The following is a 24,139-nucleotide window of genomic DNA, read 5'->3' on the forward strand; positions in this document are numbered from 1 at the left end:
CAGTGACTCCGTGATAAACACCAATGCCGGGTGATGACCCAGCGCGGGGGCTCTGCTGGGGCCACAGCCGGGCGCCTTTGGGGAAGAACCCGAGGGGGATTTCAGAAAACACCGCCTGTGGTGTGGCCAGCATGAATTTTTGGGCTTTTCCCCATTTTTTGCAGGAGCGGCACGGCGCTGGGCTCAGCAGGGACCCGTGTGTGCCCAGTTCCCGCGGGTTTGTACCCAAACTGCGGCTCCGATGGCCCCGCTGGGACCGGCCCAGCCCCGCTCCCTGCCCGGCCCTGGCGTCCCGCCTGCTCCTGCTCCACTCCCGACCCTTGCCTGTTCCCTGCCGGCTCCATTCACAATTACACACGCATTCCCTCCCCGTTCCATTCCCGCTCGCTTTTCGCTCCATCTTCAATTCCTTCCCACTCATTTTCCGTTTCATTCCCAATCCCCGCCCCCTCCCTTCCCTCTCTCTGCCGGCTCCATTCCCTCTCTGTTCCCATTCCCGTCCCATTCCCAATCCCTGCCCGTGCCCGTTCCCATTCCTGTTCCAGTTCTCAATCCCTGCCCGTTCCCATTCCCAATTCCTGCCCGTTCCCATTCCTGTTCCAATTCTCAATCCATGCCCGTTCCCATTCCCTGCCTGTTCCCATTCCCAATCCCTGCCTGTTCCCATTCTCACTCCATTCCCAATCCCTGCCCATCCCTACTCCCATTCCCATTCCCAATCCCTGCCCATTTGATTCCCATTCCCATTCCCATTCCCTGCTTGTTCCCATTCCCGCTCCATTTCCAATCCCTGCCTATTCCTACTCCCATTCCCATTCCCAATCCCTGCTCGTTCCCATTCCCGCTCCATTCCCAATCCCTGCCCATTTGATTCCCATTCCCATTCCCAATCCCTGCCTGTTCGATTCTTGTTCCTATTCCCAATCCCTGCCTGTTCCCATTCCCGCTCCATTCCCTCTCTATTCCCGTTCCCGTTGCCAATCCCTACCCGTTCCCATTCCCATTCCCGTTCCTTTCCCACTCCCTGCCCATTCCTATTCCCATTCCCATTCCAAATCCCTGCCCTTTCCCATTCCCGTTCTTTTCCCAATCCCTGCCCATTCCCATTCCCATTCCCATTCCCATTCCCATTCCCATTCCCATTCCCATTCCCATTCCCTTTCCCAATCCCTGCCCGTTCCCGTTCCCGTTCCTTTCCCACTCCCTGCCCATTCCTATTCCCATTCCCATTCCAAATCCCTGCCCTTTCCCGTTCCCGTTCCTTTCCCAATGCCTGCCCATTCCCATTCCCATTCCCATTCCCATTCCCATTCCCATTCCCATTCCCTTCTCATTCCCGTTCCTTTCTCAATCCCTGCCCTTTCCTGTTCCCGTTCCTTTCCCAATCCCTGCCCGTTCCCATTCCTGCTCCATTCCCAATCCCTGCCCATTTGATTCTCGTTCCTATTCCCGCTCCATTCCCTCTCTATTCCCATTCCCAATCCCTGCCCGTTCCCATTCCCGTTCCTTTCCCAATCCCTGCCCGTTCCCATTCCCGCTCCATTCCCGCCCACCTCCCCAAGCCCCGCCCCCCAGGCCCCGCCCCTCGCTCCTCATTTGCTCTCCCTTCAGGCCCCGCCCCTCGCTCCCCATTTGCTCTCCCTTCAGGCCCCGCCCCTCGCTCCCCATTTGCTCTCCCTTCAGGCCCCGCCCCTCACTCCCCATTGGCTCTCCCTCCCGGTCACTCCCCTTCCCTCGAGCCCCTCCCGGAGCCCGGCCCATTCCATTAAGTGCCGCGGAACACTTGTGGCGGGGCCATGCCGCACGCCGGACCCTTTATCCGCCTCGCTGTCTCCGTGAGGATGGAGGGCGCGGATTGGTCCAGATGCGCGTCACGTGACCCGGGAGGCTCCCGGGCGGCGCTTCCGGCCCATCCCGCTCGGCCGGCGGCTCCCGGGGCTCCCGGGAATCCTGAGGGGCCCGGGGCTCCCGGAGCTCCCGGCGCCCTCACCCTCCCCGAGCCAGCGCCGAGGCTCTCCCCGCGCCGCCCCCCGCTCCCCTCCGTGACATTCCCCCGGTCCGGCCCTGAGGGCGAGGGGGGCCCTGTGCGGGTCTCTCCTCTCCCCGCGTCGCGCTCGGTGCCCGGGCAGCGCCGCCACCGCGGGTTATGCCCCCCCTGCCCGGGTGGGACTGCACAAACCCTCCCCGGCTTTCCCAGCCCGGTGTTCCCGAGGCTGCCCCCCGTTTCCCCGGTGAATTTCCCCGGTGAATTTCCCCCTCAGCATGGAGTTCGCCGAGCTGATCAAGACGCCCCGCGCCGATAACGTGGTGCTGCACCGGCCCTTCCACCCGGCCGTGGAGGGCACGCTGTGCCTCACCGGCCACCACCTCATCTTCTCGTCCCGGCGCCACGACAACGCCGAGGAGCTGTGGCTGCTCCACTCCAACATCGACTCCATCGACAAAAGGTGACGCTTCCCTTCCCCTGCCTGCCCATCCCCAGTGCCTCGTGGTTGGAAAGGCCGCCTGGCACCTCAGCTGTCCCAAATCCGGGGGTGGAGAGCAGGAAGGATGCTCTGGGCACGGACACTGCCCTAAGCTGTGCCAGGGGAGGTTCAGGTTGGGCACGATAAGGAATTTCTCCACAGAAAGGGTGATTAAACCCTTGGAATACCCGGGGGGTTTGGAGTGCCCATCCCTGGAGATGCCCAAGGAAGGTCTGGCTGTGGCACTCAGTGCTCTGGGCTGGTGACAAGGTGGGGATTGGTCACAGGTTGGACTCGATGATCCTTTTCCAACTTTAATGATTCCCTCAGGGCCCAGGGCAGGGTTCCCGTTCTGTTTGGATATTCATGTTTGACGTTGCATCTCAAAGATTGGTTTTTCAGTCCTGCAGAGAGTCAGAATTTTTGTGTTTAACCATTTTTGCTCTGTGTTCATTGCCCAGGGGATTCATCCACCCTTGAAGCACTTTATAAACAACGCAGCTTCCCCACTCTGCACAGAGAGGGACATCAGAGCCCTGCTGAAGGGATTTACTTTGTGTCACCCTTCAAAACTGGTGGCAGAATTGGGCTCTGGGCTTGCTCAGCCCCACATCATCTCCTGCTGCTCTACAGCATCGTCCCTCACTTCTGCAGCAGCTTGTGGGGATTAATAACCCTTCAGCAATGTGCTTTTTGTGGTACAGCTCAGCTGTAGATGCACAGCTCCGTGTATTTCTTGCCCATCCCTTTTTAACTACAGAGAATTCAGAGGTGTCTCTTTTCTCCCTCATTTCTGTTTTGCCTGCACCATTGCCCCTCACTGAGTGTCTGCCCCACCTCACCTGGTCATGGCCTTCTGCTCCCTCACCTTGGTCCTTTTTCCAGCTGGAGCATAATACTTCATTTTTATATTAATTACAAAATCTTCCCTCTGTTTTTAAAACCTTTTGAGGAAATCTGGTAGAACAGAGTTCATTTCTGCCAGCAAGACTGGAGAAATCAGGCAGCAGGGATTAAAAAAAGCACAGAGCCTGGCATGGGGGAATGGCTGGGTGCTGATGAAGTTTGGTGCTGATGAAGTTGGTTCCTGATTTCCCTGTGTTTCTGAGGCAGGAATGGAGCAGAGGAGTGGAAAACTCAGGGAATTTCTTCCCATGCTCAGTCCTCACCCTGGCCTTGGACACTTCCAGGGATGAGGCAGCCACAGCTCCTCTGGGCACCTCACAGCAGTGTAATATTTGTCATGTAATACCTGCACCCTCTGCCACAGCAGAAGGATGGAATAAATGAAAATAAAGCCAAACCTGCAAATAGCAAATAACGAGTTGTGTTTGTTTCTTTATTTTTATGAAAGGTGCCCCTGCAGACAAATTCCCACTAATGCAGATTTGCCTCCTAGGAAGAGCTGTGACACTTTGTGACACTTCTCCTGCCTCAGAGGATCCTGTTTTTATGGCACTCTTGCTTCCTGTCTTGCTGCAGGTTCGTGGGCTCCTTGGGCACCATCGTGATAAAATGCAAAGACCTGAGGATTATCCAGCTGGACATCCCAGGGATGGAGGAGTGTCTGAACATTGCCAGCTCCATCGAGGTGAGCACTCACCCTCAGCCAGAAAACCTGAAAACCTGCAGGTCTGGAGTCACCTCAGCCTTGAGAGCTTTTTGGGGTTTTTTTCCAGTTAGGTTTTCACATTTTGAAAGGCCAAATAGAATCTGGAATGTTTCACATGGGTTTGTGGGGTGTTTTCCAGAGGTTTTGGTCTCCCCATCCCTGGAAGTGTCCAAGGCGGGTTTGGATGGGGCTTGCAGCAGCCTGGGAGAGTGGAAGGTCTCCCTGGCCCTGGCAGGGGTGGGATGGGATGAGCTTTGAGGTTCCTTCCAACCCCTACCTGTGATTCCACGATTTCTCTTGTGCACACAGGCGCTTTCCACCCTGGATTCAGTCACCCTCATGTATCCCTTCTTCTACCGGCCCATGTTTGAGGTGCTGGAGGATGGATGGTCCTCCTTCCTGCTGGAACAAGAGTTTGAGCTCCTCAGCTCAGTGGTGAGTGGGATCTGAGGGATTTCCCCAGGCACTTGGATGTTCTGTGAGCTGTTTCACCCAGCGGTGGCTGGACTGGAAATCCTGGATGGTTAAAAATCCATTTGGTGCCTGGGTGAGGAGTGAGTGTTGTTGAAATATTCCCTCTGTAATATCAGACATTTGTTTCCTCCTCCACCTTGTACAAGTGGAGGTTTGAGGCTTTTTTCAGGAAATCACAAAGGTAGGAAATGTTTTTGGCCTTTGGGGATGGTTCTCTTAAATGGAAGAACAAATTGAAATATTTTGTCCTGGCTTTGTTGTTCTTGATTTTGACGTGGAGTTGAACGAGAAGGATCTTTGTCAAACCCTTCATTAAAAAGACATTGGTTTAAACAATTGTTCTGCAGCAGGATGACAATAAAGACGCCCAGTTTGAAACACTTTTTTCTTTAATTGATGCTGGAGAAATATTCAGGAGGTTCAAAAAGCAGGAAACTTCCAGTTCTCTTTTTCCAGGTGCTGCTGAGCACACTGATTTTGTTTTGGGTAGGAATTGTTCTTGTGGCATTGCCTGTTGTGTCCTTTTGGGATGCTGAATTTGGCAGAGTGGGAACTATCTTGGGAACCTGTTCTGATGATTCCTTGGATCTGCATCTCTGTGTTCCAGGTCTTTGTTTCACATCCACTCTGTGCTCCTGCTCCAGCAGCTCAGGTTTCTGAGCCCACATCCATTAGTGCAGCATCCAAGAACATTGATTTTTCTTTTATTTTTTTGGTTGCTTTTCTCTGCAGCCCAGCTCGTCTGCAGCCTGAATCACTTCCTGGCTATGAGCAACAACTTAATAATGTGATCAGCTTGACCAAATTCAGCTGATGAAATCACCAGAAAACTAAAGAAAATTAAAGGGATTCAGAGGCCCTGCTATTTTTGTCTCATTATTAAAGCACTCTCATAGGTCTTATTTTCCTCTACCATCCAAAGACAGACCAGCTGTTATCATATCCAGCACATGGATCCATTGAGGTGCTTTTTTTCCTTATTTTTTAAATTTAAAACTTCATTTTTCACTCTCTTGCCTTTCTGAACATATTTTCTGTGTAAGAATTACATTTAAAAACCTCATTTCCTTTTTAGCACCACATTTCCAGGGCAATCATTCATTCCTTTAAGACCTCTATGTCTGACAGCTGTTGATTAATTCTTGGCTTTTAACCCAAAACTTCACATTTTGAACAAAATGGTGTCAAAAGCCTCCTTCCAATGATTTACATCTCCTGAACAACAGATAAATGTCTTGTTGATCAAATAATTCTTGTTCTGGGCTGGAACAAGGAAATGGCTGATTTAAATCTTTCTCCCAGAAGTCAGATGAGTAGAATTCCAAAGGTTCCTGCCTCTGCTAAATCATCCATCTGGATCTGTACCTTCCCCAGTAGTATAACAAGTCAAAAACTATTTCACCCACCCTGCAGCTCTAGTCATTTATTAATTCTACATTCATTTGCTACAGGAGAGTTGTTTTCAACACTGTCTAATGGCAAAGTGCAGAGTAAAAGTTAATACTTTTAAAAAAGGTTAGGTAATACATTAAATATCTAGATAATATAATATATAATTTGTATCCTCCATTGCACATTGAGGGGTTGAAAGGAATTCAGAGTATGTGCAGGGGTTCATATTTTCTCTGAGCAGTCAGAGGAGAGCCAAGAGGTTTCTCTTCTGCCAAATTCCAGAGCTGCAGGACGCTGCAAACTAACTCTGGAAATTCAGTTTCCTAAAATGAAGAGGGCTGGGAAGTTTGTACACTGACAGGATAATTAACATAAAGGTATTTTATTGCCAAGAAAATAATTTCCTTCATTCTCCTTTTCTTCCCTCCTTTTCTTTCTTTCCTCTTTTCTTTCCCTCCTTTGTTCTTTTTGTTTACCCCTTTCCTCTTTTTTCTTTACCCCTTTTTATCCTTTCTCCCTTTTTTTCTTTTTTCTTTCCCCTTTTTCTCTTTTTTCTCTTTCCTGCCTTTTTTTCTTTTCCCTCTTTTTCTTTCCCTGTCTTTTTCTCTCTTTTCTTTCCTTTTCCCCTCCCGTTTTTCTCTCTTTTCTTTCCATTTTTAGCAGGGAAGATCTCAGGGTTCAACTCAACTTCATCTCTGTATCAGAGCTCCTTTTAAAAATAACAATTTTCTGGGTTTGGGCTCAGGTTAAATGATAACTGTGAACCATATATTGCTTTTTTCAGACAAGCATCAATCTTTACATCTGTTCTGCTCCTTGTGCATGCACAGTCAGATCCCAGCAGGGCTTGTCCCTTGGGAATGGCCTCTGGCTTTGCTGCTTTGCAGGATCTCTCAAAGTCCATGCTGAGTTCTTGACTGGTTTTTTTTAGGCCTATTGGTAGAGCTTGACTTGTTTCCCAATGTTTTGTGGAAAACAACCTCTCCTGGCAGTTTTAGGTTTTAGGAGGAAAGATAGCTTGGACATTTGAGAATCAGTGTCTCTATAAAGAAGTATTGGGACAAGAAAAGCAGAAATCCAAGAGTTGATCCTGCGTTGGGTTTAGAAATCACTGCTTGCTTTTTTCTCTGGAATTCTCTCTCCTTTCTGCTCAGCCCTCAGCCCTTTGCTTCTTTTTCCTTAACTTTTTTTGATTCCTAAAAGCTCAGATGTCCTGCTGGGAGAATTAAGGGTTCACTTTGCACTCCCTGAGCTTCACACAGCACAATTACCTGGGTGAAAGTGAGGTCTCCCTTCATCCTTTTCCCTGCAGTCCTTCTGCTTCCCCTGCTGCTGCCTCTCTCTCCCAGGTACTGATGGTCCTTTTTGCTTCCAAATTCCAGCCAGGCCAGAGCTACAGGAGTTGATTTGGGCACTCTGGAGCTGGCAGTGCAGAGGTTAATGTGATCTCTGCAGCAGGAGCTGTTGCAGGGAGGACAAATAGTGCCAAGTGCTGCCAGGCTCCTCCTCCTGGCCATGGAAATGACACCAGGATGAAAACACGGGATCCTCTGTCTCTGGTGTAACAGGGGAGGAGAGCAGGTTGTGGGCAGGGTTAAGTTACCAGAGTGGGGGATAAATCAGGTGCTGCTCCTCCATTCCATTCCATACTGGTGGTGCCAGTGACAGCCAGGCTCCCACACATTCCCCAGAGTTCTGCTTTGCTTTTTCCACATCCTGTGTCACTCTGAGGTTTTTATCAGTTTAATATCCCAGATCCATGCATATTTTATTCATGGAAATCAACCTGCACACCTTCCTACGTAAATTAACACAGACACCCCAAAAACCCTGTTAAAAGTCTCATTGCTGGTGCTTTTGAAGCTGGAGCTGTGGCCAGCCACATCCCTTTTGTGTCCCAGAAGTTTTCATCTCTGCTCATAACATGATGGCCAGAGGCAATTTGACTTTTTATCTGGGAGAAGCTCTGCTTTTTATAAAATGGAGCTGTTCAGAGGAGCTATTTTGAGGCTAATGAATAATGAAATAAGGTTATAGCAGGGATGGTGCAAAACTGTCCAGCTGGGCTGCTGCAAACAGGCAGCAATTGCTGCTCTTGATGCTGATGTTTATTTTTTCCCGGCATCTTTTTTTAGGCTGCCACCAAAAAGGACAATTTTCCTGTCTCCTAAGCCACACATCCCATGCCTTGGAGCTGCAGCTGCTGAAGTAGTGTTGTGAGTCAGATCAGCTTGTTCAGCTGATGGAAAGGCTTCATTGCCAGAAGACATTCCTGAGTTGATCCCAGTTTTCCACTGGACCAGGGAGCCAGTCAGGTAGATTTATATAAGCAGGTAGCAATCAGGAGGCGTGTGGCAAGAGGTAGTAAGGATCTGGAAGAAAGGAATTCTGATGAGAGATGTGCAGTTAATTCGTGTTAAGTCAACAGACCTGCACTGATGTGGATTTTGTGTGTTATGTCACAGCCTAATTTAGCTGTTGTGCTCTTTTCTCACTTTATCCTGTCTGCCTTATCCCTCTGCCTTTTTGTGTGCCTCAAACTCTCCTTGAACTCAGATGAGCAGAGGTTTGATGGATCTCTGAGGGCTCTCCCTGCTGCAGGAGCTCCTCCCTGACCTTTTCCCCTGAGCTGGAGCCAAGGCCTGTGGGTGACCCTGGGTGTCAGGTAGCTGGAATTCCCATGCCAAGTGCCTGTGAGGTGCCACATTCTGCACTTCTTTCCCAGGGTTGTTGGGAGCTGCAGAAGTTACATCACAGGAGCTCATGGGGAGCCCTCAGTGCTCTGCTGCTCCAGAAGGTGCTTTAGGAGGAGGAACTGTAGCTGAGCCCATGGAAAAGAACCAACCTGGATATGTTTAAATTGAAATTTTAACCTCAAAGCAGCTTCAGTATCTGGAGTGGGTGGAAGTTCTTGCCTTTCTTTGCTACCTTTGTCTTGTGAACTCTTCTTTCAGCACAGATAGAGGGTTGGGCCCATATTGCCTGTATTTAAATGAACTTTTTTCCCCTCTTGTTGTGGGAATACATTTCTCTGTGGGATCTCCCCTTGCTGTCTGCTGTGTCTGTGAAATAATTTGAAGCCACAATCACCCATTTCTGCTTATTTTGTGCTGTTTGAGGATGTGGATAAACCAGAGGGGGACCTCGAGACCCCGAGGCACCTGATCATTCTGCCATTGCTTCTGAGCTTTATCTGCACTCTGGGGAGCTGCTGCAAGGAGATGATTACAGGGAGCACCAAGGGATGTGCTGGAAAAATTAATGGGTCAACAGCCCTGTAAATGGCTACTTAAAGGACAATTTGTGGTGCAAATGGAACTGATCACAAATGCAACTCTGTGCATGTGCTTTATCCTGGAGATAATGTCTCTTCTGACCCAAAGCTGTGTTCTGGTGTTTTCCAGACCGACGAATGGCGCCTGAGCTGTGTGAACAAGGAATTCTCTGTGTGTCCCTCCTACCCTGCAGTTGTCATTGTCCCCAAAGCCATCGATGACGAGGCGCTCCGCAAAGTCGCGCTGTTCCGCCACGGCGGCCGCTTCCCAGTGCTGAGCTACTACCACAAGAAAAATGGGATGGTGAGCTGGGCTAGAGGGGTGTTTGTGCCTGCAGGAAGCCTGATAATCTGTTGGTTTCATGCTCTGGAATTAACAGAGCTCCTGGTTTATTTTCTGGCTGCTTCAGTGAAGCTGTTTCTGGGTGGTGGAATGAGTAATCTCCATCCCAGAAATAGCCATTGATCTGCTTGGTTGGGAATGTGCATGGCAGGAGCTCTCTTACAGCAGTAAGAACAAGATGAGGCTTGTAAAGCCACTGCTGGCACCCTGGCTGGCTGTGTCTGCCAAGAGTTTTCATGGAAGGGATGGCAGGAGCCACATTGTCCTGTCAGTGAGCGGTGGGCCCTCATCACAGCCGTGGTGACAGCAGAGCCAACGCTGCTCCTGCTGGGTGACTGTGCAAGGAGGATCAGAGCAATCTCTTCTCTGAGCCTGGCAGGGTAACTCGATTTAGGAGTAGCAAAGTCTTGGTCTTACAGAGGCTTTGACAAGCCAGAATCTAATGGAGTGACTGATACATTGTAATTAAGAAATGCACTGTGTGAAAGTGTTGGGTAATTGTGTCTCTTGCTGATGTAACCAGCTCTGAGGACGCTGGGATGTCCCACCTGCAGCTTTTAAACTTGATACACTCTCCTCAAACGCTCCAATTCCTTCTCACCACCTGTGGCCAAGATTTGTAAGCCTTCAGTTTGAAGCTGTCTAGTCTGACTCAGCAGTACCTTGGGATTTTCTTTGCTTTAAAAGCAGCCAACCACCTACTCCACATCAGTTGTGCTTTTTGCTTTTTCTCAGCTCAGCTGAAACCCATTGAAGGAAGATTTTTGCTCAGTTATCTCTCCAAACTGTGCATGTTTCATGTGAGGAGTACAACAGTATTTGGCTCGGAGTGTTGCACTTGTGGCAGTAATGCTCTCAATGCCCTCCTGGCTCTGATTCTCAGCTGTACCTGGGGTTTCTGACTGGCTGCCCTCACATTTTCATTATGATTTGAGCTGCTGGGATGATTCTGAATTGAAAGGCATTTGCTGAAGAGAAATCTCAGCTCATCAGTCTGTGGACTTGAGGTTTATTAGGCCATCCATGGAATAAAAATGTCACCTTTAACACACAAGCAATTTGACTGCTTTAAGAAGAGAGCTGGGAATAGACCTTGAAAATGACAATCCCGAAAAAGTTGGTTTCATGGAATCACAGGTTTTGGTTGGAAGCATCCTTAGGGGCCATCTAATTCCAACCCCCTGCCATGGGCAGGGATGCCTCTCACCAGGTCAGGCTGCTCGAGGTCCCATCCAGCCTGGCCTTGAACATTTCCAGGGATTTATAACACTGCCAAGGTGTGTAAAGGAGCCATCAGCAGGAAGGCAGCTCAGTAGTTCATCAGGATGAAGGGATACAGCCTCCAAGATGATGCCTGGCATTTAAAACTTGCCCAGCCAAATCATTGCTGGATTCAAGGATTTCTAGTTCAGTTTTAAATCCTTGAGAGAGATCGAACTTAAAACAGCTGAAAGATTCAGGCAAAGCTTGGAGCTCAATGCTTGGAGCATTCCAGTGAGAATTCTCTCCCCTTCCAGTGGCCCATGCATGGTTTTGTGTCTCCCCAGGCGATGCTGAGGAGCAGCCAGCCCCTGACAGGCACCAACGGGCGGCGCTGCAAGGAGGACGAGAAGCTGGTGAACGCCACGCTCCGCTCGGGCCGCCGCGGCTTCGTCATCGACACCCGGCCCCTGCCTGTGGCCCAGCAGGCCAGGGCCAAGGGAGGGGGCTTTGAGCAGGAAGTGCACTACCCCCAGTGGAGGAGGATTCACAAATACATCGAGAGGTGGGTGAAATCAGGCTCTCCCCTGAGCTCGGCCCCTCAGGTCACACTGGCAGTGATACCTCCACAAAGTATTTGCTCCTGTAAGAAGAGTTGTGTATCCTGGTTCCTGGCAACAGGGTTGTGTTCCTCCTGTGGCAAAAGCAGGATATGTGGATGTTAAGGGGATTTTTGGTTTGGTTCCTTGTTCTGAGCAACCCGCTGCAGGTTTCAGCCAGCAGGCATCTCCCTGTGCTGTTTCTTTTCCTGCCCATCTTCAGCCACACCCCAGCCTTCCTGTGTTCCCCTTTGCACAGGAAGGAGCAGGTGCCTTGCCTGAAAACTTCTGCAGGAGAGGGCTTGTTCTGTGGCTGTCACTCTCCTCTTAGCCAGAGGATTTGTCCAGAAAAGCTGTGGCTGCCCCATCCCTGGAAATGTTCAGGGCCAGGTTGGACAGGGCTTGGAGCAACCTGGGAAGGTGTCCCTGTCCATGGTGGGGGTTGGAATGAGATGAGCTTGAAGTTTCCTTCCAACCCAAACCATTCCATGATTCTGCGATCCAGTGCTTTTCTCTGGACATCTAATACTGTTCAGTCATTTGGAGATAATTTCCTAAATTAAACAGGCTTTTAGTCTGGCCTTGTTCAGCCTCTCTTAAAGCCTTACTTTTGGGGAATCCTTCTATACAGACATGCAGTACTGTTACTGGAGCTGTAGGCCAGCTCTTGAGCAGTTAAATAAGGAATTCCCTGGCAAATACTTAAAGTGTTTGGTTTTGCTTCTAAAGATTTTATGTGAACCTACATTTGTTGCTGATTGTTCACAGCATCAGAGAGAGAGAGGAATGAACAAACACAATATACAAACACTAAACAATCCATGTCCATGCTCCTTGTGCTTTCAACAACGTTTCCCTTTTCCCAAAGGTTTAATATCCTGCAGGAGAGCTTCATCAAGCTGGTGGAGGCTTGCAATGACCAGTCCCACAACATGGACCGCTGGCTCAGTAAACTGGAAGCTTCCAACTGGCTCACTCACATCAAGGAGCTGCTGACTGCAGCTTGTCTGGCTGCTCAGTGCATTGACAGGTAAATGTCCTGCAGAAAGCCTTGGCTTGCTCATTCACTGGGTACAGATTGCTCATTAAATACCTCTGGCAGTATCAATAACTGCCCTCCGTGGTCTGGCTCACTTGTACCCATGGAAGATTGGGTTTCCTCGTGGTGGAGGAATGTTCCTCCAATAAATCAGGAGGAGGGAGGAAATCTCGGCTAAGAAAAGGTTTTGGATCATGTGTTTAGGGTGTATTCCTGTGTCTGTTGCAGCCAAGCTAATTTAGAGAGTTTTATTGAAGGTTTGGGTTAAAATGTGTCCATCTGAAATGCTGTTTGATGCCCTGGAATAGGGGACACAGAGATGTCTTTTTCTTTTTTTTTTTTTTTTTAAGAATTCTCTTTTTTTTTTCAGCTGCAAATTTCCAGTATCACACCTCACTTCCAGAGGTTAAAACAATGTCATCTCCCTGTTTTCCCCAGGAACTGCTCCAGTGCTTTTTCCCTCTTACATTTTTATCCCCACAGCCCTGTCCAAGCAATCCTGCTCATCCCTTCTAAGTGCCTGTGACCTCTTTTAACCTGACATTTCTTTCACAAAGGCTGCTGACTCAGACCTCAGGCTGCAGAGCCAGTGCTTGCTGTCAGCTGCCAGGGTTTGTAAGGCCAGATGCAGGAATCTAAACTGGTTTTAACTGTGGCTGTGGGTGGGAAAAGCCCATCCCAAAGTTTAGGGAGAACCTGGCTTTTCATAGGAGCTGGGAAATGAGTTCTGAAGGCACAGCAGCAGCTGAACTGCAGGCTCAGTGGTGAAACAGCACTGCTGCATTAAAATGGGAGCTCTGTGCTTTTTGAAAGCTCTGACAGTGCTGGTTTCATTACTGGCTGTGCCAGGAAAGGATTGCTCTGGATCAATAGTTTTATCTGAAATTCTTTCCTGCAGGCACGTAATGGAAAAGATCAGTGATGAAACCCTTCTGGCTTGTTGGGACAGTGGCTAATTGCATAATTTTTAACCTCAGCTTTGCTTTTTGTGTTTACCTGGAGTTCCAGGTGCCTGACCTGCCTCACTTGGGATCTGGAGGTCAGAGCTGCACTGACAAGGAGAGTTCTCCTGTGTTTTCCATGGGGAGGGAATGGCTGGGAGAGATCTTTCAGCATCTTAAAGGCCTGAAAGATAAAAGGGGAAAAGAGTGTTGGAAACTTACTGTGTGGAAAGGTGAAGATTAGGTAGGGAAGGAAGGTTTAGATTTAATATTAGGGAGAAATACAGTGGTGAGGCCCTGGCACAGGTTGCCCAGAGAAGCTGTGGCTGCCCTTGGATCCCTGGAAGTGTCCAAGGCCGGGTTGGATGGGGCTTGGAGCAACCTGGGCTAGTGGAAGATGTCTCTGCCCAAGGCAGGGGTGGAATGGGATGAGTTGCACTTCCAAGCTGCAACTCAAAGGGGTGCTAATCCCAAAGAGTGAGAACCACAAGGGAGATCTCACTGTGCACCTTCTGTCTGTGGGAAAGCATCTGGAGTTCCAGACTGCTCAGCAAGACACTGAGCCTCTAGTGGTGCAGAGCTCAGGTCACTGTTGGTGATTATCCAGGTGGGATCCATGTGGGATGGGGCTGCAGTGGAGGTAAAGAGCCAGCAAAACCTCAACACTGTCAACACTGGTGTCCCTGGGATGTCATGGCATCCACTGGGATGGGTTCTGCTCATTCCTACTCTTACCCCCTCCCACCTTTTCCTTTCCCAGGGAAGGTGCTTCAGTGTTAGTCCACGGCAGTGAAGGAACTGATTCCACACTCCAGGTCACTTCCCTGGCACAGATCATCCTGGATCCGAGGTGCAGGACCATCCGTGGCTTTGAGGCTCTTATAGTGAGGGAGTGGCTGCAGGTAAGAAACAGCCCTGGAGAGAACAGGGGAGTCTCCATTTCCAGAGGCACTGGGGTTGGGAAATAGCCTGAGAGGCAGCCAGCGGGTTGGGCCAGGTCAGCCCTGCTGAGTGTGAGTGTCCTTTGTCCCAAAGAGCAGCATCACCACCTGAGTCGTTTGTCCCTCTGGCACTCCTGGGGCCTCATGGCAGGTGTTTCATTTTGGGGAGCTGCCTGTTTTTTGTGCTCATGGGGAACATCTCCTATCAAGAATGGTTTGGGTTGGAAGGGACCTTAAAGCTCCTCTCATTCCAACCTCCTGCAGGTTTCACCTTCCACAGGAGCAGGTTTCACCTCTTCCATCTCATTAGAGAAAACTTTTCAAACCAAACCACAAAACCTGAGCTGTGCTCTTTGTGCCTTGGCCGTCTGGTCCTCCAGTGCACCCACCTCAGCTTTCCTGCTCACGTTCTCTGATCAAACTCAGCCTGAGAGGGGCAGGGAAATCAGTCATGGAATCACAGAGACACTTAGGTCAGAAAATACCTTTAAGACTGTCAAGTCCAACTGTCCCCCAGCACTGCCAAGGCCACCACTCATCCGTGTCCCCACACAGCTTTTTAATCCCTCCAGGGTTGGGGACTCCACCACTGCCCTGGGCAGCTGTGCCAGGGCTGAACAACCCTTTCCATGAAAGAAATTTTTCCTAACATCCAATCTAAACCTCCCCTGGTGCAGCTTGAGGCCATTTCCTCTCCTCCTGTCCTGTTCCCTGGGAGCAGAGCCCATCCCCCTGGCTGTCCCCTCCTGTCAGGAGTTGTGCAGAGCCAGAAGATCCCTCCTGAGCCTCCTTTTCTCCAGGCTGAGCCCCTTTCCCAGCTCCCTCAGCTGCTTCTGGGGCTCCAGCCCCTTCCCCAGCTCTGTTCCCTTCCCTGGACACGCTCCAGCCCCTCAATGTTCCTCTTGTCAGGAGGGGCCCAAAACTGACTCCCAGATTTGAGGTGTCCCAGCAGTGCCAGCAGAGGGTCAATGCTTTCTAACAGCTTGGTCCTGGCTGCCTGAGCAGTTGCATGAACAGAACTCGCTCTGAGGTGCTTTTCCCACGTGTCCTCACATCCCATTCCTGGGTGTGTGATGATTCCCTGCAGGCTGGCCACCCTTTCCAGCAGCGCTGTGCCCAGTCAGCCTATTCCAACAGCAAACAGAAGTGGGAGGCGCCGGTGTTCCTGCTCTTTCTGGAGTGTGTCTGGCAGATCCACCGGCAGTTCCCCTGCTCCTTCGAGTTCAACGAGCAGTTCCTCATCCTGCTCTTCGAGCACGCCTACGCTTCCCAGTTTGGGACCTTCCTGGGAAACAACGAGAACGAAAGGTTGGTGAGGGTGCTTGGCTTGAATCCTCTGAATGCTGGGCTGAATTTGGCTAAAAGAAGGTCCCAGAGTCATGGAATGGTTTGAGTTGGAGGAAACCTTGAAGATCCTCTCGTTCCAACCTCCTGCTGTGGGCAGGGACACCTTCCACTGTCCCAGGTTGCTCCAAACCCCATCCAACCTGACCAAAAATCTCCACCCATCACCACTTTATTTAGTTTCTCACACAGAAGCTGTTCCACAAAAGAATAACCAGCTGGAGTTTGATGTGAGTCATGCTGTGGGAAGCAGACTTGTCCGTGCAGGCCTGGAGGAGGAGGCTGAGGCAGGCAAAGGCCACAGCTGACAATTCTGGCCCTCAGCTGTGAGGGAGGAACGTCACTCTGAGCCTGGTGGTCCTGAGGACCCCTGGGAGTAGAGACAGGGTGAAGGACTGGAGCTGCCCACAGCTGCCAGGGAGGTTTGGATTCCTGTTTGGAACTTGGCACCTCTGCCCTCAGGACTCCAGTAAGGCCCTGGCTGAGGGTCTCCTGCTGGACTGCAGGCCACTGGACAGGAAGGGAAAAACAGAAGTGATACTCCAGAGAAGGAAGGCAATTTAAAGCTTCCTGTAAACCTCTCTGTCCTTAAAGTAATCTGGGTTTAGAAGAGACTCTGCTGCCTTCTGCAGGGCTATCTGCAAAACCAAGTTAGACTTGAAACCAATAAGCTGAAATTTGGAGGAGTATTGAATGTTACGTGTAATAACCTGCCTGTCACATCTGAGCACGTCAGCCAGGGAGCACAGACAGGGCTGAAGTCTGATGTTAAACTTGTGCTGTCTGAAGCATTCTCAGCAGTGGTGAATCTCCTGCCTGCCTGGCAGTTCAATTTGCCAGTGCAGGCAGGATGAGATTTGCTGGGATCTGAGGCGTGGGGATCCCTGTAGCTGCCGGAGGTGGGATTGCCCCAGGAAAACAGCACTGCTTGCTCCATGTGCTCAGTTCCTTCCTGCCACCAGAGGGACCTGTCAGACGTGCCCATTCCAACAATAAAACTGCTTTTATGTGCTCGAGAATTCCATTTCCATCCTTCCCTGACGCAGCCCCACCTCCCAGCTCTACCCTAACACAGGAGCCTGATCCTTTCCAGACCTGCCACTCAAACCACAGTGGGGAGGTGACTGATTCTTCACCTGGACAGAAGGCAACCAACTTACAAGTGTTATTTCTTTCATTCAAAACTAATGTTGATCAGCCATGCCGAGTAAATTGCTTCAGGTTTACACCCCGTGCCATGATGGTGAAGGGATTAACTTGAATTATCTGGGGCAGTAGCACATGGAAAATCTCGTGACCTTGTCTGTGTGGTTCTAACAAGAGCCTTACAGATCCAAGTGTGTAAAACTGACTCATTCCTGTGTGTTTCTTAGGGCTAAACTGAAGCTGCCTCAGAAGACCATGTCCCTCTGGTCCTGGGTGAACAGGCCTGAAGAGCTGACCAGGTTCCAGAACCCTCTTTATGAGGCCAACAACCTTGTCATCTGGCCCTCTGTGGCCCCACAGAGCCTGCAGCTCTGGGAAGGTGAGCCAGCTTTGCTTTCTCTGTTGCAGGCAATATCTCTTTGGGGATTTTTTTGTCAGATTTCATTGCTGACCCTTCTGGAGAATCCATGTGCAGTGGGTTCCCTGCTGCAGAAACTTTCCCCCTCCCATGGGTGCTGAAAAGTTCAGTGACACAAGGAGGTTGGCACGGGAGGGTGGAGACTGAAAATGGAGTGGTCTGATAAGTGTAGGAGGAAAAAAGGAATAAACCTTAAATCCTTATCTTTTATTTTTCTTTTATTAACCTTGTTTAATAGCACAGAGAGGAGGGGGGAAGCCATTAAGGGGGGAGGGAAAGGGAAGGAAATGTGAACTGTGTGCACCTTCCTTGAGAGCTGCTGGAACGTGAACAACCTTCACCAATTCCTCCTTGTCTCAAGAACCCCTTGTGACCTGGGTGTCTCTGGGCTTCCAGGTGTCTTCCTGCGGTGGAACAGGTCTTCCAGATTCCTGGAGGAAGCCGAGAAGGAAAGGATCAGCATTATCAAGTACAACAAGGAGCTGCAGGCCAAGGTGAACGCGCTGAGGCGGAGGCTGGCGGAGTTGGAGGCGAATAACGTGGTGCCCCCGCAGCCCTGAGCTGAGCTTTGCCTCAGGCCTTTGCTTTCCCCTCTACATCGAGGAAGAAACACGGAAAGTGCATGTTCTGCTGAGCCCTGGGGTCCAGCTGACCCTCCCACTGCTGAACCCTTCACTCCATGAACCTCCCTGCTGTTTGGGGAGGGGTTTTTGTTTTGTTTACAGAAGACACAGCCGGGCACAATGTCCCCTCTTGGCAGCTTTTCTGTCTCAGAATTGGGTACACTGTCAACAGAAGCTGGAACTCTTCAACTGTGTGGATGACCAGGATGGGCCAAGAGACAGGATGTCTCCAATTTATTTTAGACTTTTTCTGGTTTTGTTGAACACTCACAGGATTATAACACAGAGTTCTAGATAGATAGGTAAAGGCATTTTGTCTGGAAGCACCTTTTCTCTCCAAGAGTAGGTAAGGCAGCTTAGTTCTTTAATTTCCTAGGAAATCTGGGAATTGTTAAAATCAAATCACAGGTTCTGCCAGTCTACACAATACTCTCAGTAGCCTTCACATCTCACACTTGGGTTTTTGTGTTCAGCATTGGCTGGGGAGCAGGAAGTTAAATACCAAACCAGAGCAAGACATTTCAGTGCAATACAGAACTGATGGAGGGATTCTGCTGCTAAAGTTTAAGCCATGACCTTCAGGTGGAATTGTCCCTCGTGGACAAGCATCTCCTAAGGAGGAACAAACTTTTTTTTTTTTTATTCTACCTGGAAAACAAAAAGGTTTAGTAATTGGTGAGGGTGTTCACTTGCAGAACAGGGCTCAGACCTGTCCTTTAAACCAGAGCCAAGCTGCCTTCTTGGAAATTCCAACCCCCCTGGCTGGGTTTGGACACCTGGCCAGGTTCACAGCATTGCCAGGGTGTAAGAGCAGCACTTCATTTACAGCTCTACGAAACACTTTTCATGCACCTGATGTGCTTTTCCTTCTTGTGCTCTTATGCCCATCTTGTGAAACCTCAAAAGCAGAAGCTGGAAGTTCAGGTGACCTCACAGATCTGCTGCAGATGAAGGGGCCATCACACTACAAAAAATGTTAAGAGTTTAGATGATTTGTAGCTGCTAAAACTGCTTAAAGACTTTAGGGATAAGCCTTTTCCCATTTAACTCTGTATTTTATAGCTGCTTTTTCCATTTCTGTGGCTTCAATCTGCTTTTTATAAAATCAGAGTTCTCTCTTGTGATTTTTTTTTCTGCTTTAAAAAGACAGGTAGGAGTAGGTCTGAAATACTCCCTGAGGGATTTTTTCAGCTTGATTCTGTGGGTAACTCCACAGGATTGAGAAAAGTTGGATTAACAACAGCACATGTGGCTGGGATTATCCAGAAAAGAGCTTCCTGTTAGCCTGGTTCTGCTGGAATGAAGGGAGCTGCAGTAGGTCAGTGGTGAGATCCCTCTGGAAGCTGCTGAGCTTCCAAGTTAATGAATGAAGCTGCCTTTATTTAAAAGGCACTTCACACAGATATGTGTGAAAATGCAGGATCTGTAGCTGTAGGAGTAGCTGGGCAGGAACCTGCAAAAATCATGTAGCCACTAAATACAGTCTAAGAAAATTCTATAACCAAGGAAATGATGTAAAATTATGTGATAGTGGTCAAGTGCTACCATAATGCCTTTTGTTGAGTCCTTATTTCCTTAATTATTTCCTTCTTGCCTAAGCTACACTTAGCCCTGAAGTCCTCTGGCTTAAAAAATAACATGATCCCTTTTAAAACATTGCTCACTTAAGGCAGAAGAATAATTCCCCCCGCTTGCAATGCCAATTTATTTTTAGGTTTGGAGCCTTGTCCCCTAAATCCAGTCTGACACAGGGAATGCTGCTCAGGGTGGCTGGGGATCTGTTCTGCTTGACAGGGGATGCAGAATCAGGCTGTTCCCTCCTCCAAACCCCGAGATTCCTCGGGGAATGTTGCTCATATAAGCCCCTAAAATGATTGTTCACCCGTTGAAATGATGTCTTTGGGATCTGCACCTGCCTGGGTGGTGTTTCCCCACCCCATTCAGAATTTCTCCATCTGAAATCCATTATCCCCAGCCAGATGGGAAGGATTCAGAAGGCACTGTTTTCCCTGTAATAGACTACACATAAAACACTCCTAAAGGTTATGCAATTGCCTAACACAGTAATTATAGATTGAGCTAAATAATAGAGAAGCAGAGAGGGGTTTTTTTTGGATCTAATTGCCTGGCTGCTCCAGCCTCTCCTGCTAAGTGCAGGCATCCGAGGAAATTGGGAAAGCAGCTGTGACAGCCAACAAAAGGCAGCACATTCCCTCGGAGCTGGCAGCAATTTCAGCCTCCACTTGTGCTGAACCCACACCCAGGAGCTGTGCCTGCCTTGGGAAGTGGATCCTGGGATTGTGCCTGCCTTGGGAAGGTGGATCCTGGGGTTGTGCCTGCCTTGGGAAGTGGATCCTGGGATTGTGCCTGCCTTGGGAAGTGGATCCTGGGATTGTGCCTGCCTTGGGAAGTGGATCCTGGGATTGTGCCTGCCTTGGGAAGTGGATCCTGGGATTGTGCCTGCTTTGGGAAGTGGATCCTGGGATTGTGCCTGCTTTGGGAAGTGGATCCTGGGATTGTGCCTGCTTTGGGAAGTGGATCCTGGGATTGTGCCTGCCTTGGAAGGGGGATCCTGGGATTGTGCCTGCTTTGGGAAGGTGGATCCTGGGATTGTGCCTGCCTTGGGAAGGTGGATCCTGGGATTGTGCCTTCCTGTGGCAGTGCTGCTGTCCCTCTGAGCAGCCCCTGCTGTTTATTCCACAGTTCCTTGTCCCTGCTCAGGCTCTGTGGCTCAGGCCTGGCAGGAGATGGAGAGGGGACAAGCTGTGTGGTGGTGCCATGGCTCTCCTGAGGTTCTCCTGGCTCAGGACACTTCCCAGAGCTGTCCTGCCACGCTGCTCCCACATTCCCTCTGAACTTTGCCATTCCTGGTGCCTCCCAGGTTCCAGGTTCACAGCAGATCGCTCCCATTCTTTGCTTTGCTGCTTGCCTCCCCTGTTAAATCACATATTCAGTATCAGTGATGGGTTTGCTCCCCCTGAGGGGGATCCCTGCCCCAGTTTGCAAATTCCCTGTGTCTTCCTGAGCTGGGGCAGTGCCCAGCTCTGCCTCCTCCCTGTGCCGCTGCCTTACGCCCTCGCTGCCACCCCGCTCCTGCTCTTTTGCACACTCTCTGTGTAACAAGCTGGACACTGAAAGCCCCATCCCCCAAATTCTGGGGGCAATCCACGAAGACACTCTGCCATTTACCAAAAAAAGAAGGGAAAAGGAACTAACTTGCACAGTTCTCATAAGGGAAATATGAACTATGTACCTTCAATATTCTGATTGTATCGATTAACTCTTGAATGTGGCGCTGGTTTTGACGTGCACTGTTGTCCCTGTTGCATAGGATCTCATTTAAAATTGCACTGTACAGCGTTTTTTGGTGTCTCCTGTGTGCTTTGCTGAAGCCTTGGGCAGTGCTGTCGTCGTGTGAGGGGTGAGGTTTGTCCCAGCACTGCCTGTGCTCTGTCACAGCAGCACCGTGTGACGTGAGCTGTGTCACCACTGCCCCTTCAAGTGATGAGTGCACTGCTGGCACAACATCTGGAACTGCTCTTTGGACTTGGCTGCTGCATCAGTCTTGATTTTATTTTATTTTATTTTTTTCCTGTACAATTTGAAATGCCAGGGCTGGGAGTTGTGTGCTGGTGTTAGGTATTTGCTGTCTGTGTACAGGATCCCAGCTGCTGCTGCGTGGAATTTATTGTAACAACAACAAAAAAGTAACAAAACCGAGGAAAAAGAAGGTGATGGCTCAAGGTTCAGCCATTTGGGGGGAACAAAACAGATACAAAGTGGCTGTAAACTGTGCTGTAGATATGTTGAGCATAGTAGATGTGTCTATTTAAATTAAAACCTTGAAGACTAAAAAGTTCTTTAATTACACTGCTGAATCTTCTTTATTACTGCGTCCTTTGCTTCCCACAGGAGGGATGTGGGTGGGTGCGACTTGGATTAATATTTTGCTTGAAATTTTAGCTCTTTTCAGCTCAATTGTTTTATTTTACAGCTGAACAGGCCTTGTGGTGGTAGAAGGGGGATGAAAGGAGCAGGGTGAGACCCTGAGGCTGGTGGGAGCTTGCAGAGCTCTGCTCCGACGGCTTTGGGCCTTGGACAAGCAGGATAAACTGTTTGATTAGCCAAGGTTTTATCCTGGTATTGATCTTTTTATCCTGGTATTGATCTCTCCAAAGGAACAAGGGCAGGGGTGTTCACAGGGAGAGGAGTTTGGAGTGAGGCAAAGCCTTGCAGGAATGTGGATGGTGAATGGACAAGGGGGAATGGTTTTAAACAAAACCAGGAGAGATTTAGGTGAGATATTAAGAATAAATTCTTCCGAGGGTGGGCAGGCCCTGGCACAGGGTGCCCAGAGAAGCTGTGGCTGCCCTGGAATCCCTGGCAGTGTCCAAGGCCAGGCTGGACAGGGCTTGGATCAGCCTGGGATAGTGGCAGGAAGGTGGGATGGGATGATCTCCAAGGTCCCTTCCAACCCAACCCACCCTGTGACTCTGAGGTCCATCAGTGACTGGATTTAGGGCAGGGGGTTACATTGGTGCCAGGGGCAGGAACACAAAACAAAAATAAAGGACAAACAGCTCCTGGGAAGTGGAGACTGGGAACTCTGGGAGCTCCTGGACCTCTCCTGGCTGCTGAGTCAGGAGGCTGGGAATTACTGGGCTGTCTCTTTCCCTGTGGCATCACTGTGGTCTCTGCAGCTCCTGGGGAAGGTGATGAGTTTTTGTGGCTTTTGGGGCCAGATGGAGGCTGGGGGTGTTTGTGCTGCCCTGCAGCCCGTGCAGCCCATGAGATAACACAGGGATGGGTGCTGAAGGTTTTGATGTGAAAAGATTGATATTCAGCCACCATTTGTGCAAAAAGTCCCAGCTGAAACAGAGTAGTCTATTTTAAAATACTTTCAGCAGTGATCAGGGAGTCTGATTTGGGTTAAACTTGATGTTTGGTGGAGGGAGAAGAAAATACCCAAAGAATCATAGAATGGTTTGGTTTGGAAAGGACCTTGAAGCTCATCCTGTTCCAGCCCTTGCCATGAGCAAGGACACCTTCCATTATTCCAGATTGTTCCAAGCCTATCCACCCCGACCTTGGTCACTTCCAGGGATGGGGAATCCACCTGAGCAAGTGGTGAAATTTTTCTTCAACCTTTTCTTGAGTCTGTTGGACTTTTCTCTTGGAAGTCCCAAGTGGTTTTGGTCAGTGCCATTGTAAGAGTCTCTTCCATGCTGCCTATTTTTCCCCCCTGAGCAATGAGAGGGGAAACAATGAGGAGGAATCCCCATTGCACTGGGTGGAACTGGGGCTGCTGGGCTGCTCACAGCTTCCCCTGCCGTGGAAATGTCATCACAAGCCCCTGGCATTTGTGTTTCAGAGCTGAGCCGATGATCCTCTGATGTTCTCTTGGGAGGGTGTTGCTGATGGCTTTGGATGCTCTGTCTGATGCTGCAGGTCAGCTCATGGAGGGTTTTCTCCTAAAGCTCCAAATCTGCTCCCTCAGGATTTTAAAATCCTGGCAGACAACCTGGGCACCGCACAGATGTAGCTACACCACTAAAAACCACAGTGTAGTCGCAAAAATCATGCTTTTTATAGCCTGGGCAGTTGGTTGTAACCATTTACATGACCAGTGTGCACATCCCAGTTGATACTGGTTCTGTTCAGGGGATGGTTTCAGGTTTGAAAGGTGAAGCCTGTGGTCATTGTGTGAAGGAAAAAAGCTTTTTTGGTGAGTGGCTCATTCAAAGGTGCAAGAGATAAAGGAAATCTGCTTCCTGCTGTTCTTTCCTGGCATGGAAAACATTTGTTAACATGCCTCAGCAAGGTATGTGCAGCATTTCTACAGGGAATTTTCTGGGTTTGGCTTGTAAGTACTTGGTGGAACAAAATAAAACCTTTATGGCAGAAATAAAAGTTGTTCCACTGCTTGGGTGGGTTTGGGTTTTTTTGGGTTTGTTTTGGTTTTGAAATTTTTGTTTGTTGGTGGTTTTGGTGGGGGTTTTTTTTTGTTTTGTTTTAGGGTTTTTTTGGGGGGGTTTTTTTGTGTTTTTTTTGTTGTTGTTGTTTTTTGTGGGGGTTTTCTTTTGGGTTTTTTGGGTTTTTTTTGGGGGGGTTTTTTGTGTGTGTGTGTGGGTTTTTGTGGGTTGTTTTGTTTTGTTCTGTTTTTTACCAGAGAACTACTTAGCTTCTCTGTCTGTACTGTGCTCCATTTTTGGGGGTCCAGCTCGAACACTTCCAGGGATGGGGCAGACACATCCATCAGTTGTTTTAGGGACAAAGCAGCAATGTGTACTACAGTGGGGTAAATACAGGGCTTTGATTTCTACATTTC

At 49.5% G+C, this 24,139-nt stretch overlaps 1 protein-coding gene across 10 annotated transcripts; it reads left to right on the forward strand.

The window, feature by feature from the left end:
* Positions 1-1,756: 1,756 nt before the first annotated feature.
* MTMR9 (myotubularin related protein 9) lies at positions 1,757-21,681 on the forward strand. 10 transcript variants are annotated; one of them, XR_010083548.1, is made up of 12 exons: positions 1,757-1,861; positions 2,259-2,447; positions 3,948-4,056; positions 4,387-4,512; positions 9,348-9,521; positions 11,108-11,325; positions 12,228-12,389; positions 14,100-14,241; positions 15,368-15,588; positions 16,998-17,149; positions 17,585-20,408; positions 20,441-21,681. XR_010083548.1 is itself a non-coding variant. In XM_063423195.1 (11 exons), the coding sequence occupies exons 1-11, from the start codon at positions 1,797-1,799 to the stop codon at positions 17,746-17,748; spliced, it is 1,722 nt and encodes a 573-aa protein (XP_063279265.1). In that variant the 5' UTR covers positions 1,757-1,796; the 3' UTR covers positions 17,749-21,681. The 10 variants fall into 10 exon arrangements, 1 of the variants encoding a protein (XP_063279265.1); XR_010083546.1 differs by having other exon boundaries at positions 17,585-20,345; positions 20,409-21,681; XR_010083551.1 differs by having other exon boundaries at positions 17,585-20,345.
* The last annotated feature ends 2,458 nt before the right edge of the window (positions 21,682-24,139 follow it).

This window comes from Prinia subflava, chromosome 2 (genome assembly GCF_021018805.1).
Source record: "Prinia subflava isolate CZ2003 ecotype Zambia chromosome 2, Cam_Psub_1.2, whole genome shotgun sequence".
Lineage (NCBI taxonomy): Eukaryota > Metazoa > Chordata > Aves > Passeriformes > Cisticolidae > Prinia > Prinia subflava.

What these genes read in the sequence shown, in the direction of transcription:
- MTMR9 (XM_063423195.1), top strand. Translation starts at nt 1,797, where the DNA reads ATGCCGCACGCCGGACCCTTTATCCGCCTCGCTGTCTCCGTGAGGATG. An exon ending in ACATTGCCAGCTCCATCGAG is followed by an intron (nt 4,057 to 4,386) that starts GTGAGCACTCAC and finishes TTGTGCACACAG; the next exon opens with GCGCTTTCCACCCTGGATTC. An exon ending in GGAAACAACGAGAACGAAAG is followed by an intron (nt 15,589 to 16,997) that starts GTTGGTGAGGGT and finishes TGTGTTTCTTAG; the next exon opens with GGCTAAACTGAAGCTGCCTC.